Here is a 15,393-nt window from a genome sequence, read left to right on the forward strand (position 1 = left end):
TTTTTTTGCCCTAGAATCTACTGTCCTGGTTTCCTGCTCAGTCCCCTTTTTAAACAGACAAATGGGCGATTTTCCGTGGCTCCAATCGCCAGCCAAAAGGGCACCCGGACCGGTGTATTTTGTATGGAGAACCGCTGCTCCTGGGCGCCGACAAAGCAGCCGCCCGGGGCAAAGCAGCGGCACCGGCCGGCACAGCCGCGCTGGCCGAAACAGCCGCACTGGTGACCTGTGGAGCTCCTCCGCCTGGGAATTTCCTAGTCTGTGGACAATAAAAATGCGGCGTCCACTGACCCTCTGCGCTTTCACTGGGAGCTGCAATCCTGAGCTGTTCCTAAACGGCCATCTAGGATCCTCCCCGACAATCCAGTTTTCAATGTACTTTCCCATATGACTTCCTTTTCCTTTCGTGATGACCTGGTGAGATAGAGAGGTTAAAGATTAGTACTTCTATTTTGCAGATTAATAAGACCCAGAGAATTTAGATGATTGCCCTCATGAGTAGCGGAAACAACAATAAACCCAGATATTTTGGTGTCCAGTTCAATGCACGTTTTTGTCCCAAGTGTCACCTTTCTGAATTCTCTTATGTCCAAACTGAAGAATGTCCAGTTTGTTTTGTGTTTTTTCTTTTTCAGTGTTTTTTTTTGTGGTCTCTCTTATGAACAGAATTCTCAGTCCCCTTAGGTTCTAGTAAGGGCCTGACTGGCATTGTGTTTGTTATCTGTTGTTCACTTGTGTTACATTTATATTTGTGACTCCTTGTTCCTGCTGTATTCTCATGATAATAAGGTGATTTATGACACCCCCCCTACTGTTTATTCCCTTTTAAAAAATATTCTTATTTTAAATTATCCCTTGCCATTGAAACTTGCCACTTTATGCTCACATATAAAAAGCATGATCTGGGTTTAATGAATCTACAGCTCACTTACCAAAATGGTTAAGTATCGGTGCTGGAATTGAACTCTGAATCACCGTTTAGTAGATTTCTCCTCCTGTGTATGCCCCCTGATGTTGTTGCGTGTCCAAGAAATGAGGCTTCGACTTACAGGGGCTTTATCTCAAAGGGGTAAAGTCATTGCAGCCATCAGAGTTGAGGAGGTCAAACTTACTTAGTAATCCCCTCTTTCCCAGCCTTATCGCAGTTTGTTCAACTTCCTTGTTTTCAATTTCAAATGCATTGCCTCTTCAAGATCCCAGTTCACTGTCTGGCTTTGCGGTGATGACAGATTTATTTCTTTTTGCCAGTATTTGTTAGGGTGATAATACTAAAAACTTAAAATATACCAGCCGCTGGGCATAGAAAAATGAGTAGGTTTCTATTTCTCCAGTTTTTGTACAATGTAATGTATTTCTGGGATTAAATAAATGTAAGTAGTTTGCTTCTTAAGAGCATTTTCAGTTATTTTTAATTAGGTTTTTTGGCTATAGGTAGATTCCAGTGGTCGATCATCCTTAGGTGGTCCAGTACTTCCTGAAGCAGATCAACAAATGTTACGAGATCTGATGAGTGATGCTATGGAGGAGATTGACATCCAACAAGCTACCTCGTCAGCAAACCCACAGGCTAATGGTAAGCTTAGGACTCTTCTCTGGGAGCACTGATGTTATAGTTGAGGCTTACATTATTTATATTCTCATAACTTTAATAACTCACTTATTGAGGATATGTATGAGTTTTCATGGATATCTGTTAATCATTCAGCTTGTGTCTACTCAGTGTCTAGTAAATAGGTAACTCTGGTCAGTATGGTGTGGGGGATACAGAGTGAGTAGAAGACAGAGCTTATGTTTCTGGTAGCTTGTAGCCTAGTAAAACAAATGGGCACAAGACTGGTGCCATTTCTTAGACCGATTGGGAAATGATACAAGAAAACACCTCAAAGGTGGTATATCCTCTGGAAAGGATACTGTTTGGAAAGGATTGGAATAATTTTATTAGACTTTAATGAAACTAAGATGACCTGGCTTTTTAAAAGTAGATAGGATTTAGGTTTATCTTAAAGAGGGAGGAGAAGGTAATCTTGGCAAGGTCATTAACGTCAACAGAGGAAAGAAAGAGGCATGCATGAGCCTCAGTTATTTAGCTATGAAACAAAAGTTCCCTTCTTATTGAAAATAATTAGACAATAAACTTGGATAAGCAGAGGAGGACTCAGATGATTAGAGATCCTTGAAAGCCAAATGGAAGCATGTAAACAGTTTGAAGCCTCTATTTCAAAAGTATTTTTTCTAGCTGAATGGCCATAGCTATATCTTTATGTTGGGAAATCTTAATTAAAAAAATTATTTCATAGTGTTGTAAAAGTCTAGTGTTAAATGTTGCTTTCATACTAATTTAGGATAAATTAGAACTAAGGAAGCAAACTGGGACTTCTTGTGTTCTGCGTACTATATTATTTGTAATAAATATTAGCAGCTAGGCTGGGTGCAGGGGCTCATGCCTATAATCCTAGCACTTTGGGAGGCTGAGACGGGCAGATCGCTTGAGCTCAGGAGTTTGAGACCAGCCTGGGCAACATGGTAAAACCCCATCTCTCCAAACAAACAAAAATTAGCTAGATGTGGTAGCATGTGCCTGTAGTCTTAGATACTTAGAAGGCTGAGGTGGGAGGATCACCTAAGCCCAGGAGACAGAGGTTGCAGTGAGCCAAGATCATGCCACTGGACTCCAGCCTGGGTAATAGAGCAAGATTCTGTCTCAAAAAAAAAAAAAAAATTAGAAGCTATTTTAATTATATGGGAAAGAATATTTAGTAATTATTTACTGGATGGCTTCAATATGCAAGATTCTGTACTAGGCCCTGGGTACCTGTAAGGATGAGTAATTCTGAGGTACTGCTGTGGAAGAATTTAAAATCTAATCTACGAGTCGCTTAAAGTCAAAATGTCCCTTTCTTCAGCTTAGTGTTCTCAGCCCCATCACAGTGTTTGGTTTTAATGAGTGAATGCAGAAAGAATTAGTGACTCTTAATATTTAATATAAACATATTAAAATATATGTTGACCTACAGACTTTGGTGCACGTGTAATCTTTAGTGATTGCTGCCTAAGGTTAGGTGTCCAATTTGGGTATCCCAGGCCTTAGGAAGTGGTCTTCTTTTCATGCTTGAATTGTTGCCTCCTTTGCCACCCAAAGCTTGCTCAACAGCTGTTCTCTCCTCCCCTCAAGCAGAGACTTCCTGTAGTTCTAGGCAAGGCTCTGCTAAATGTAACCATTTTCCCCTCCCATTATAATGTTGTCCAAGAAGTTTCTTCCAGAGCGCCACCCATAGGACAGAATGTCAAAGGTGAAATCCTGGCTAAAACCAAACTCCACTCAACACTAACCAGCAGCTGCTGAAGTCTTGAGTTTCCCCAGTCCCAACTCACTGAGAGGAAACTGTCTTAATGACATTGCCATTTGCCATTTTCTTAGAGAACTTCAAGTTTATCATTAGTCGTTTTATGAGGCTTTTTTTTTTTAAACAGGGTCTTGTTCTGTCGCCTGGGTTGGAGTGCAGTGGTTTGATCTCAGCTCACTGCAACCTCTACCTCCCCGGTTCAAACGATCGATTCTCCCACTTCAGCCTCCCAGGTAGCTGGGACTACAGGTGTGTGCCACCATGCCCGGCTAAGTTTTGTATTTTTATTAGAGACAGGGTTTCGTCATGTTGGTCAGACTGGTCTCTAACTCCTGACCTCAGGCGAACCACCCACCTTGGCCTCCTCAAGTGCTGGGATTATAGGTGTGAACCACCGTGCCTGGCCTATTAGTGGTTTTTGATGTATTTCTGACTCTTGCTGAGGTGTTTTGGTTATTTAAGATCTCTTTAAACCTCAGATTTTAGACTTATTTTAAGAAATGAGATATTATGACCAGCACAGTGGCACATGCCTGTAATCCCAGCACTTTGAGAGGCTGAGGCAGGCGGATTGCCTGAGCTCAGGAGTTTGAGACCAGCCTGGGCAACACAGTGAAACCCCGTCTCTACTAAAATACAAAAATTAGCCAAGTGTGGCGGTGTGCACCTGTAGTCCCAGCTACTCAGGAAGCAGGAGAATTGTAAGAACCCAGCAGGCGGAGGTTGCAATGAGCCAAGATTGTGCCACCACACTCCAGCTCGGGTGACAGATCTGGTGACAGAGACTCCATCTCAAAAAAAAAAAAAAAAAGAAATATTATAGGTAAAAGCATATAACGTATGTCTCACACATTGACACATGGTTAAAAAACTTGTTATTGTTGTTAATATTTCAAAGTGTACCAAAAGGATGTAATCTTTTTATCTAGGTGTTTTGGATGAAAAATGTCAAATTCCAGAGCCATGTTGTTCAGACCTCTTCCTGTTTCCTGATGAGAGTGGGAATGTATCCCAGGAGCCTGGCCCCACCTATGCCTCATTCTCTCACCATTTCATCAGTGATGCAATGACAGGTGTGCCCACTGAGAACGATGACTTTTGCATTCTTTTTGCACCAAAAGCAGCCATGCAGGTAATAAATTTATAACATTATTGAAGGCTTGAATGATGTTATGTATGGAATTGACCAAAGGGTGCCTGGAGAAAATACTGTTGATTTTGTCAATTCTTTATAGTTCAGAATTACTTTGGTTGGTAATATACTATTGACAGTTTGTAAATGGTTGCTGTACTTTACTATTTCTGTGATACATCTCATAGAGACTCAGAGGAGAATTCTATTTGCAAAATTTCCAACATAGATTGTTGAACTCCAGATGTATTATGTAGTAACATGACTCTTCAAGGATCATGAAATTAAATGGCAGAAGGATCTGCTTCACAGAATTGCTAGTCCAAGAACTGGAAGAGATAAGATGTGGTTTGTGTGAAGGCTGATGGTTGGGGCATGTTTATGTGTATGTATAGATATAAGTGTGTGTGTGTGTGTGTGTATTTGGAAACTTTCCAGTATTAACTGTCCAGTAGGTGTATTTGTTTACTAAGTTCTGTAAGTTCTGAGAACCTTCTGGTTAAATTTTTAAAAATCCAAACAAACTCAGGATAAACCTGTTATTAAAAGCATGGTAATATCATTCATATGTTGAAATTTGTTAAGTTTTATAGTATTGACTTTAAACAAACAAAACCCACACACTAAATTTTTGCTTTATCAAACAAGTAGTGAAAGCCAAATTGTAAACTATAAAAAATCCTTATGAAGTGATTTACATGAAAGAAAGAGAGTTTATTTTATGGTTAATAAAGCAGAGTATCTTTGTGATGACTAATGCCAGCAGCCATTACCTTATTTTATATATTGGAATTATTAAAAAGAATGTAGATCAAGAATGCCCCTTGAGATGATGTGCAGCATAATCAGTTGTTTCCAATAAGAAAAGAGAGTGTTACCTGTTTGTTTATTTTAGGAGAAGGAAGAAGAACCAGTTATAAAAATCATGGTTGATGATGCAATTGTGATAAGAGACAATTATTTCAGTCTGCCTGTTAAGAAGACTGACACGAGCAAAGCCCCGTTACACTTTCCCATTCCTGTGACTCGGTACGTGGTGAAGGAGGTCTCTCTTGTCTGGCATCTCTATGGAGGAAAGGATTTTGGAACAGTCCCACCCACTTCTCCGGCTAAAAGTTATATGTAAGTTAATTTCTATGTAAGTTTATTTGTCAGGCCAATATTTTCTTTCTATAGAAAAATAAGTAGACTTTTCCATTTCCCCTTTAGTGAAAAAGAAAGAAAAATAAATATAATTTATCATTTTAAGTATTATTAATAGAGCTGCATTAAAAACTGTGTAATTTAAATGTCACTCTTACAGTTTTCCAGTTGTGAACTTATTTGTATTGTTTGTATTTTGACTAAAATGTTGACTTTCATCATTTTCATTTAGCAGAAATTTTCAGGTATCTACTGTTGCAGAATTTAGAGACTGGAGAGACCTATGAGGTTGCAGAAGGATTTTATTTTAGGTACACACTGGCCCAGTTCATACTTATGTTCAAAATGGCTGAGCGGCCAGACAAAGGAGGCAGGCTTCTTTTATGCTCATAAGGGCGTGAAAACATGAAGCGGGAGGCAGGTTTACAGAAGCAGGCACAAGAGTCGTTAATTAACCTTGACATGTTTTACGACATGTCCTACATTTTGAGGAACATGTTTAGTAACTGGTGTTTATCTGTGCTGTGTGGCTTTGCTGCTGCTCTGAAACAAAACAAAGACTTACAGAACTCACAAGGAATGTGGAGGATAGATAAGGTTAATGGTTTGCAGGAGAGACAGTTAATATTCCTCCTTAACTTGGGCTCTGGGGCTGGGGACGTGGTTTTTGACAGACAGTTCTTTGCTAAAGTTATTACAGTTCTTCTTATTTTATTAATTTTCCTTTCCTTTCCCTGTTCACTACCGTGTACCTATTTCACAAAAATGAGTAAGTCCTGTGAGTGACAGAGGGCAGTGAATTGCAGGAAGTGTGTCAGGAGGCCCGGGCATGCCTTGTCCCTCAGCATCCAGCAGGGCATGGGGCAGCGAGTCAGTGGTCATTGAGCACTTGTGAGACAAGTGCAGTATGCTGGCGCCTGGGAGAGAATCAGCTGGACAGAATCCATGTAGGGGACAGACTTCCTTATTGAGGTGGGGTGTGGCATAGAGGCTGCATGGGGCAGTAACATTTGGCACAATAGTTCAGCAACTTTTTCTCCTTAAAAGTGATTTTAAAACACGTCCAACTTTACTGTAATTCTTTTGTGTATTAGTTGGGATTCCTAGGACTTGTGCTCTGACTGTAAAGGGTTTACAAAGTAACAAGAAGCTTATAAGGAGGCTCATTTCTAAGTGTATCCTGTAATATGGATCCCAGCATCATACTTAGCTTTTTCTGTAGTTTTGAGTATTTAGCAAGCAGATCGTTACTGTAATAGCAGTAATAAAATGCATGTTTTCAATGTCTCCAGAGTAAAGAAGATATGGTTTGGTTTCTAGTAATTTGTGGCAGCGTTTTGAAAGCTCTGTACTCTTTCTTACTTTGTCTTTCATCTTACCATTTTCCTTAATGTCATTCATTGACTTTCTTTGAATATTCCTTTAACAAAAGGGTTTTTTTGTGTTGCTCATTTTTAGTAGTCCCCACAGTTCTCCTTCTCACACGCCCACAAGACATGGACGTGGTATAGCATGTGGAGGAAAAGGAAGGAACCATGACTTTTTAATGGAAATACAGTTAAGCAAGGTAAGATGGCATTTGAAAGGAAAAATCCACTTAAGTAGGACATTGCGGGGATTCTTTTGTTATCCCCCACCACGTAGTCTTGAGCCTTAAGTCCCAACTCTTTGGATTGGAAAAGTGTAAGGATCTTGTATAAAACTCTTACCTCTTTTTCATTCTCAAGTGTTCTAAGAAGACTGAGGTGTTTTTCTTTTATTTTTGTTTACTTGGGCTACCCCTAGAGCAGTGGTTCTCAGAGTTGAGCAAGCTCAGAATTCCTTGGAGGGCTTATTAAAACACAGGTTCCTGGGGTCCCTGCCAGAGTCCTGATTCAGGAAGTCTGAGGCAGGGCCAGACTGAGGAGACACTGCCCTAGAGCATCTGTCTGGGAATGCCTGTGTTTGGACAGTGCATCTGGTAGGTCCTTTACGAAGGACTAGAGACCAACAGGGCCAGACCACTGATGGCATCACACGCATTTAATTCTACCAGCTTGTCTGAGATTGTACTTAAGTGCCATATTTTAAGATAGTTAGCATAACAGTATTGTGGTGATGAGAATTCCATGTGTTTGTCTCTGCTTCCTTTTGGAGCTTGAACCCTGTCTCCGTTGATTCATTTTAAAGCAATTTTATAGGTATGCAAGATAATAATTTTATGCCTTATTCCTATTGAGAATTTTCCTTGGAAAGGATAAAGGATTTTACCAAGGTCAAATACGAAATACTAGTCAAGCTTCTCTGTGTATGGTAGGGTCCACATGCAGTAGTCCCCCTTATCCACAGGCATACATGGTAAGACCCTCGGTGGATGCCCGAAACTGCAGATCGTACTGAACTTTATGTATACTACGTTTTTCCTATACATACACATCTATGATAAAGTTTAATTTCTAAGTTAGGCACAGTAAGAGATTGACAACAATAATGAATAATAAAATAGAGCAATTATAATGGCATACTCTAATAAAAGTTATATGAATATGATCTCTCTTTTGCTCTCAAAATACTGTAATGTTTTTGGACCTCAGTTGACCATGGGTAACTGAAACTGTGGAGAGCAAACCCTTGGATAAGCAGGGAGCACTGTAGATTAATAAATGAGTGAGCAAGTGATGAATGTCATGTTGTTTAGTTTTTTGAAAGTGGAATTGTAAGCTGAGGTAGAATTCAAAGGAAATGACGACCGATATTTTGCATTTTAAAGAGAAAATACAATGTAATAAAATATAAAGAGTTGTTCCACATTCTTTCTCCTTATCTGTTAAGGTGAAGTTTCAGCATGAAGTCTACCCCCCATGTAAACCTGAATGTGATTCCAGCCTCTCAGAACACCCAGTCTCCCGGCAGGTGTTCATTGTTCAGGATCTTGAGATTCGAGATCGTTTGGCAACATCACAAATGAATAAATTTTTATACCTGTATTGCAGTAAAGAAATGCCTCGAAAAGCTCACTCCAATATGGTAAGAATTAACCTTGTTGTTCTTGTGTTACGTTAGTTTTGGAAACATATTTTTATTATCTCTAACTGCAGAAGACTTAGAGTAGGGAAAATTACTGGATAGCTTTTTTCATTTTAATGTGAAAAATCCCTTTTGAATGATTGCTAAGTTTTATTTTTAAAAAATTATTTAGGGTCCATTAACTATAATTGCTAATAAATTGATATCTGAGGAAACTAGAAGTTTATAGTGATCTATACAAAATATTTAGTATTGCTGAATGTGTTCCAGCTTTCTAACATTCTTTATATTTTAGTAAAGGGGAAACGATTCGTTCAGGACTTTGGAGGTCCTTCGTAGAATTTGATTTTGGAATATGGGCCTATGGTTAGCTTCAGGGTTTTGGTAGGCTCCCGTTACTAAGTACAACATTATCCATTTGCAAGTTTTCCTCTAAAGAGCCTGTATCTTTGAGCAGATTTTTTTTTTTTTACCCCCTGACAATGTCTCCCTCTGTCACCCAGGCTGGAGTGCAGATTTTAGCTCACGGCAGCCTCAACCTCCTGGGCTCGAACTGTCCTCCCATTCAGCCTCCCGAGTAACTGGGGTACAGGTGTGCACCACCATACCTGGCTAGTTTTTTATTTTGTGTGGAGATAGGGTTTCCCTTTGTTGCCCAGGTTGGTCTGGAACTCCTGGACTCAAGTAATCCTCCCACCTTGGCTTCCCAAAGTGTTGGGAATACCATCGTAAGCCCCTGAGCCCAACCTTTAATCAGATTATTGATGGGGCATGTGACTGAAAAAGTTGGATTCAGGCTTTTAAGGAAAGAGGGTAAACAATTCCTCTTTTTCTCATATAGTATAGGAATAGGAATTTTTCTTTTTTCTCTCATTTTTATAGAGAAGAAGGTCATCATATTATTGCAGAAAAATGCTGTTCTTTTTCTTGCCTTGCAGTTGACAGTAAAAGCCTTACATGTGCGTCCAGAATCTGGCAGGTCCCCACAGGAGTGCTGCTTGAGAGTGTCACTGATGCCGCTCCGCCTCAACATTGACCAGGTTTGTGGCATGAGCCTGATTCCTGCCATTGTAGTTAGATATAGACTGCATGTTCAGAATAAGGAAATTGTAATGTTTATTATTATTATTGAACTTTTATGGTGGTTACATACTTTCAGCAAACTTCTGATTAAGAACAGGGCAAATTTGTTAGATGTTTGGAATCTGAACTGTGGGTGAGTAACATCATTAGATGTTATTCCCCAGTCTCCTACTCATGGTGTGATATAGACCTTAATACCTGCTTCTTATTCTCTAATCCTTATGTACTCTACTCCCAGTTCAGATATGCATACATTTTCAGAGAGTATTAGAGGATTCCCTGATGGATTGAATGCTGCTCTGTCTTCATCACAGCATCTGGAAGATAATTCTTTGTTTGCTTGTTTGTAGAAAGTGATTTATTTAAAGAGAGAGAGAAACAGGATAAGTAGAGAGAAAGAAACAGCTAACTCTCACACTGAGTGAGAGAATCCAGAAAGATGGAATCCAGGAGAGGAAAGCAGCTTCCACATGGAGTGGAAGGGAATAGAGAGAGATGGAGTTTAGGAGGGGAAGACAGGCTTCCATGAGAGAGTGTGGATCTGGAAGATAATTCTTTCTGTGCTGGGCAAAATGACAAATAAGTAAATTGGTATAGCTGAAGAGGTCCAAAACAACAGAGATTTAGACTTTCCCTAAAGAAAACTGGGGTTGGGCACAGTGAAATCTAGTTTCCCATATTCTGGCAAGCACCCCATCAAATTCTTCTGGGCTTTGCTTTGACCCAGAGAGCTGTTCAAAACATAGCTGGTGCCTCTTCCAGAAATTTTTCCAAGATGTATGAAAATGTGATGTTTAGTCGAGGTGTAGTAATACAATGACGAGATGCATGGGTTTGGAGTCAGACCTGGGTTACAGTCTTAGCTCTGTAGCTCATACTAGTTATATGGCTTTGGGTAAATTACTTCACATCTCCAAGCCTTAGTTTCTTCATTGATAAAATGGGAGAAGTAGTAATACGTGTATCGTAATGCTTTTAAAATGAAGATGAAATAGATGAGTGTGTGAAAAATGTTAGCTGGGTGCCTGACACACTAGGTCAGGGATCAGTAATGTTGACTGCTGTTGTTATTAACTGAAGCATGTGATAACCGCAGAACATAAGTAGAGTTTTTCACTAATCTGCTTTGAAATCACAAAACCCTCTTGACAGAAATTGTGTTGATATGAGCACAGGTTTGGAAGTATTTATTTGTGGCGTGGACATTATTAATTTGCTCAAATAGTACTGGTTGAATAATGTTCATTATTTAAATAAAACTTGAATAACTAAAATCAGGTAACTGGTATTTCAAAAATGAGCTTGAATAGTATTTATAAACAAAAAATAGGCACTGTCTCAGAAAATGTACGGTGAAGTACAGAAGCTTAGCATAGCTTTACATTAATACTTCTAGCCTCTGAGCTAGGTTAGACTTGCCAGTCAGTACTTTAGGTTTATGTTTTATCATATGAGAATAAGATATTTTGATATCCATACTTTAACTTAATTTATCCATAATTGGCCTAGTGGAAATATAATGGAGTATTTATGGGAAAATTAATCTGTGGAAATCACCAGTGTGAACAAGACTTTGAGTAAGATACATCTTTCGGGCATGACTTTACCAAACTTAGCAAGCCCAATTTTCTTTTTTTATTTTTCCTGACAGTGTCTCACTCTGTCATCCAGGCTAGAGTGCAGATCGTGGCTCACTGTATCCTTGACCTCCTAGGCTCAAACTATTCTCTCATCTTAGACTCCTGAATAGCTGGGATTATAGACGCATACCACCATGTTCAGCTAATTTTTTTAAAAAAATTTTTTTGTAGAGATGTGGTCCTATTATGTTGCCCAACATGCTGGGATTACAGGCATGAGCCACTGTACCTACCCTAATTTTCTTTAATAGACTTTTTTCTTTAATATTGAACATAATTTCTTATTTAGAACTATAAAACATTATGATTTTAAGGTGGGAAGTTACTAATCTTAGAACCATCAAGGAAATAAATCTTATGACTATACTAATGAAGAATGGGAAATAATTCATTAAGACATAAAAGCTAGAAAAACAAAGCCATGCTACAAATATGTAAGCCTTAATGAGGTATATCACCTTACACAAAAATTCTTTTTAGTTTGCCTCTTTTAAAATTGCCATACCATATTTTGGGATAGTAAATGGTCATTGAGTGGAAAACCAAATATTTTTGTTCATTTTTTTCATGTGAAAACATCAGTTGAATGATAATGCTTTGAGTAATATATTTCTAACTAAGCATATCCCCACTTATTCGTCTTAATTGAATCATATTAAGTCTGAAAGTAACACATTATTCTTTCACGTTTTCAAAAAACTTCATTGCTATTGAAGTTAAGTGCAACTGCTTCCAAAGCTCAGTGTTCCCACGGGGCAGGCAATAAGCATCGCAGATGGAATGAGTCCCATCTGGTGGGTAAGTGGATGATGGAGGTCACACAACTAGGCAGTTTGAGATTCAAAATAGGAAGGGGGCCAGATTTCCTGCTAGCCTAGTGTCCATTTTAGTTTTGTACTTCCTGGAACTCTGCAAGAAAGGTGTATCAATTCATTCAAAACCATTTGGTGAATGCCTACCTTGACCCAGGTTCTATACTAGGATTCTGGGGATACAAAGATGAATAAGACATCTCTATCTTCAAGGATCTCTTTATAGTGGGGAAGACTGACATAAAAGAGATAATTTTAATGTGCTGTGGTGAATACAAGTGATACAGATGGGCATGGGATGGTATGCCTGACCATAGACGGCTCCTAACCTAGGCTGGGAGTTGGGAAGGGTGAGGGTTGCTCAGGAAAGGCTTTCTGGTGGTGGTGACATTCAAGTTGGGTTTTAAGGAGTGCAGTGGAGCTAGGCAGGTGAAGATTTTTGTAAAGTTACCAAAAGCCTTATTCTGATTGTGGATTGGGATTGGGAAACCATTTTGCTAAGTAAGATAAGTAAGTGCTCAGGCCAGGCTGTATAGGATGAATATGGAGCAGCACTAGTTTGCACAATTGTGTTTTTCATCATCATTGCTTCATTGCTTGAGTATGACATTAAAAGGAATTCTTTTAACACTGAAGTCATAGTGCAGTATTAATATACTTTATCATAGGATCTTAAGACATATTTTACAAAGTTTAGCATCAACAATTTTTTAAAGTTTAAAAAACTGATTAACATTGAGGTCTTATTTACGTATACTAAAATGCACAGCTTTTAAGTGTTCAGTGGAGGTTTCACAGATTTACACACTTGAACAGTTACTGCCCCAGCTGAAATATAGGACATTTTTCTTACCCTGCAGACTCCACTCATGTCCCTTTGTAATCCATCTCCACCATCCCAAAGTGACTACCGACCCATCTTTTGGTCACCATAGATTAGTTTTCTCCTGTTCTGCAACTTCATGTAAATGGAATTGTACTTAGCTTCCTGTACTCAGCGTTAAGCCTGTGAGATCTGTCTGTGGTGTGGCATGTATCCACAGTCATTTTCGTTGCTGAGTAGGATTTCACTGTGGGTATACCACAGTTTATCTTTTTGCCTGCTGCTTCACCTTGGGGTCGTTCTGTGGTTTGGCTCTTAGGAATAAAGCTGTTAGGAAATTTATGTCAAAGTATTTTTATGGGCATACATTTTGATTTCTCTTGGTTGAATAAATACATATATAAGAGTAGAATTTCTGGGTCATAAATAAATATGTTGAGCTCTCTCAAGAAGCTGCCAAACAGCTCTTCACAGTGCCTGCACCACCAATAGCCATGAGAGCTGCGGCTGCTTGCCGGACTTGGTATTGTTGTCTTTTAAATTTTAGCTCGTGTACTTTGTGAACATTGTGGTTTTAAATTGGATTTTCCTTATAACAGGTGATGTTGACCATGTTTTTCTGTACTTATTAGCCATTTGTGTATTTTCTTTTGTGTTTGTGAAGTATCTGTGTCTTGCTAATTTTAAAATTGTGTTTGGGTCGGGTGTGGTTACTCATGCCTGTAATCCCAGCACTTTGGGAGGCCAAGGCAGGAGGATTGCTTGAGCCTAGAAGGTTAAAATCAGCCTGGGCAACATAGTGAGATCTTGTTTCTACAAAAAATAAAAAATAAGAAAATTAGCCAGGCATGGTGGTGCATGCCTATATTCCCAGCTATTTAGAAGGCTGAGGTGGGAGGATTGCTTGAACCCAGGAGGTGGAGGCTGCAGTGAGCCATGATCACACCACCGTACTCCAGTCTGGGTGCCAGAGCGAGACCCTCATCTGTAAAAACAAAATAAAATAAAATGGGGTTGTTGCTCTTACTGATTTGTAAAGAGCTTAGCATAAATACCAAAATCAAACAATTTTGAGAACATTTTAAAAAGCTGGCGATTAGCGTCTCTTTATCTGTTATTTTGTGCATTTGTGGTGAAAAATGAGTAGAAACCATTGTCTCTTTAGCCTCCTTTTTTTTTTTCTTAAAGAGCAAATTGATACCTGAAAATTTACTGGTTTTTTTGAAGGTAATCATGGAGTCCACCATTTATGGCATTGAAAATATCACCATCTAGTGGCCAAGGAATAGCATATTATATGCTGTTAAACTGTAAACAAGTAATAATGGAAATAATATGAAAAATATATAACAGGAATATTATATATGTAAAAAATAACAATGTAGTGAACAATTCATGAACCCACTGCCCTGCTTCTGAACCAGTATATTTCCGCTACTGTTGAAACCACCGGCTTGCTCTGCAGTCTGTTGCTTAGTCTCCCATGTGCATGTTACCTAGAATATCCTTTTCATTTGCATCATTTGTACTTCTGAGATTTGTGATCAGTAGACAGAGCTTTTAGAATTGTCAAACTGTTTTGGTGTGCTACCAAATATTTTGACCCTTCATGTTGCATTTTGACACAGTATTAATGTTTTATATTAGTTTAGGATTTTTTTTTTTTTTTTTTTTTTTTTTTNTTGAGAGAGATTCTTGCACTGTCGCCCCGGGACTGGAGTGCAGTGGCATGATGTTGCCTCACTGCAACCTCCATCTCCCAGGTTCAAGTGGTTCTCCTGCCTCAGCCTCCTGAGTAGGTGGGATTACAGGCACCTGCCACCAAGCCCAGCTAATTTTTTTGTATTTTTAGTAGAGACAGGCTTTCACTATGTTGGCCAGGCTGATCTTGAACTCCTGACTCGTGATCTGCCTGCCTTGGCCTCCCAAAGTGCTGGAATGATAGGCGTGAGCCACTGCACCTGGCCAGTTAAGGATTTTTTTAATGAAAGGAAAGAATAAGAAAGATCAGGCCCAGGCATATATATAAATATATTCCTGAAGATATATCTGTCAGTTTGAGTGAGATAGGCAAAATGAAGCTGCTGGTGATGGGCAAAGATGGCATGTATGTGCAATGTGAAGACAGAGCCATGCAGTTTTTGTTTGTAATTATGAAATTTCAGGAGAGACCACACTGAATGGATTATTTTGATTATTTTGAATATCATGTGCAATGAGGAAATGTATTAAGGCAGTCTAATGTATGATAAAAGCAGAAGTACGTCATTTGGAACTTTGAAGACAATAAAAGTATCCAGCATATGATTGTTGGTAATATCACCACAATGCAGAGTGAGAGCCGGTGCCAAGAAAGAGTGAGAGTGCTCCATTTCTAAGAAAACTGAAATATACTTTTTTTTTTTTTTTT

General features: G+C 39.0%; 1 protein-coding gene across 3 annotated transcripts in view; it reads left to right on the forward strand.

Annotated features, from left to right (window-relative positions):
• ATG2B (autophagy related 2B) overlaps positions 1–15,393 on the forward strand; it is a 90,819-nt gene that overhangs the window by 60,561 nt on the left and 14,865 nt on the right. For all 3 annotated transcript variants that reach the window (XM_017528175.2, XM_017528176.2, XM_037738348.1), the window contains exons 29-34: positions 1,432–1,573; positions 4,274–4,476; positions 5,372–5,598; positions 7,078–7,186; positions 8,431–8,625; positions 9,564–9,665. In XM_017528175.2, the coding sequence (XP_017383664.1) occupies positions 1,432–1,573; positions 4,274–4,476; positions 5,372–5,598; positions 7,078–7,186; positions 8,431–8,625; positions 9,564–9,665 (978 nt within the window). The remainder of the gene's footprint in view (positions 1–1,431; positions 1,574–4,273; positions 4,477–5,371; positions 5,599–7,077; positions 7,187–8,430; positions 8,626–9,563; positions 9,666–15,393) is intronic.

The sequence above is a fragment of the Cebus imitator genome, unplaced genomic scaffold (genome assembly GCF_001604975.1).
Source record: "Cebus imitator isolate Cc_AM_T3 unplaced genomic scaffold, Cebus_imitator-1.0 Scaffold52, whole genome shotgun sequence".
In the NCBI taxonomy this organism is placed as follows: Eukaryota; Metazoa; Chordata; class Mammalia; order Primates; family Cebidae; genus Cebus; species Cebus imitator.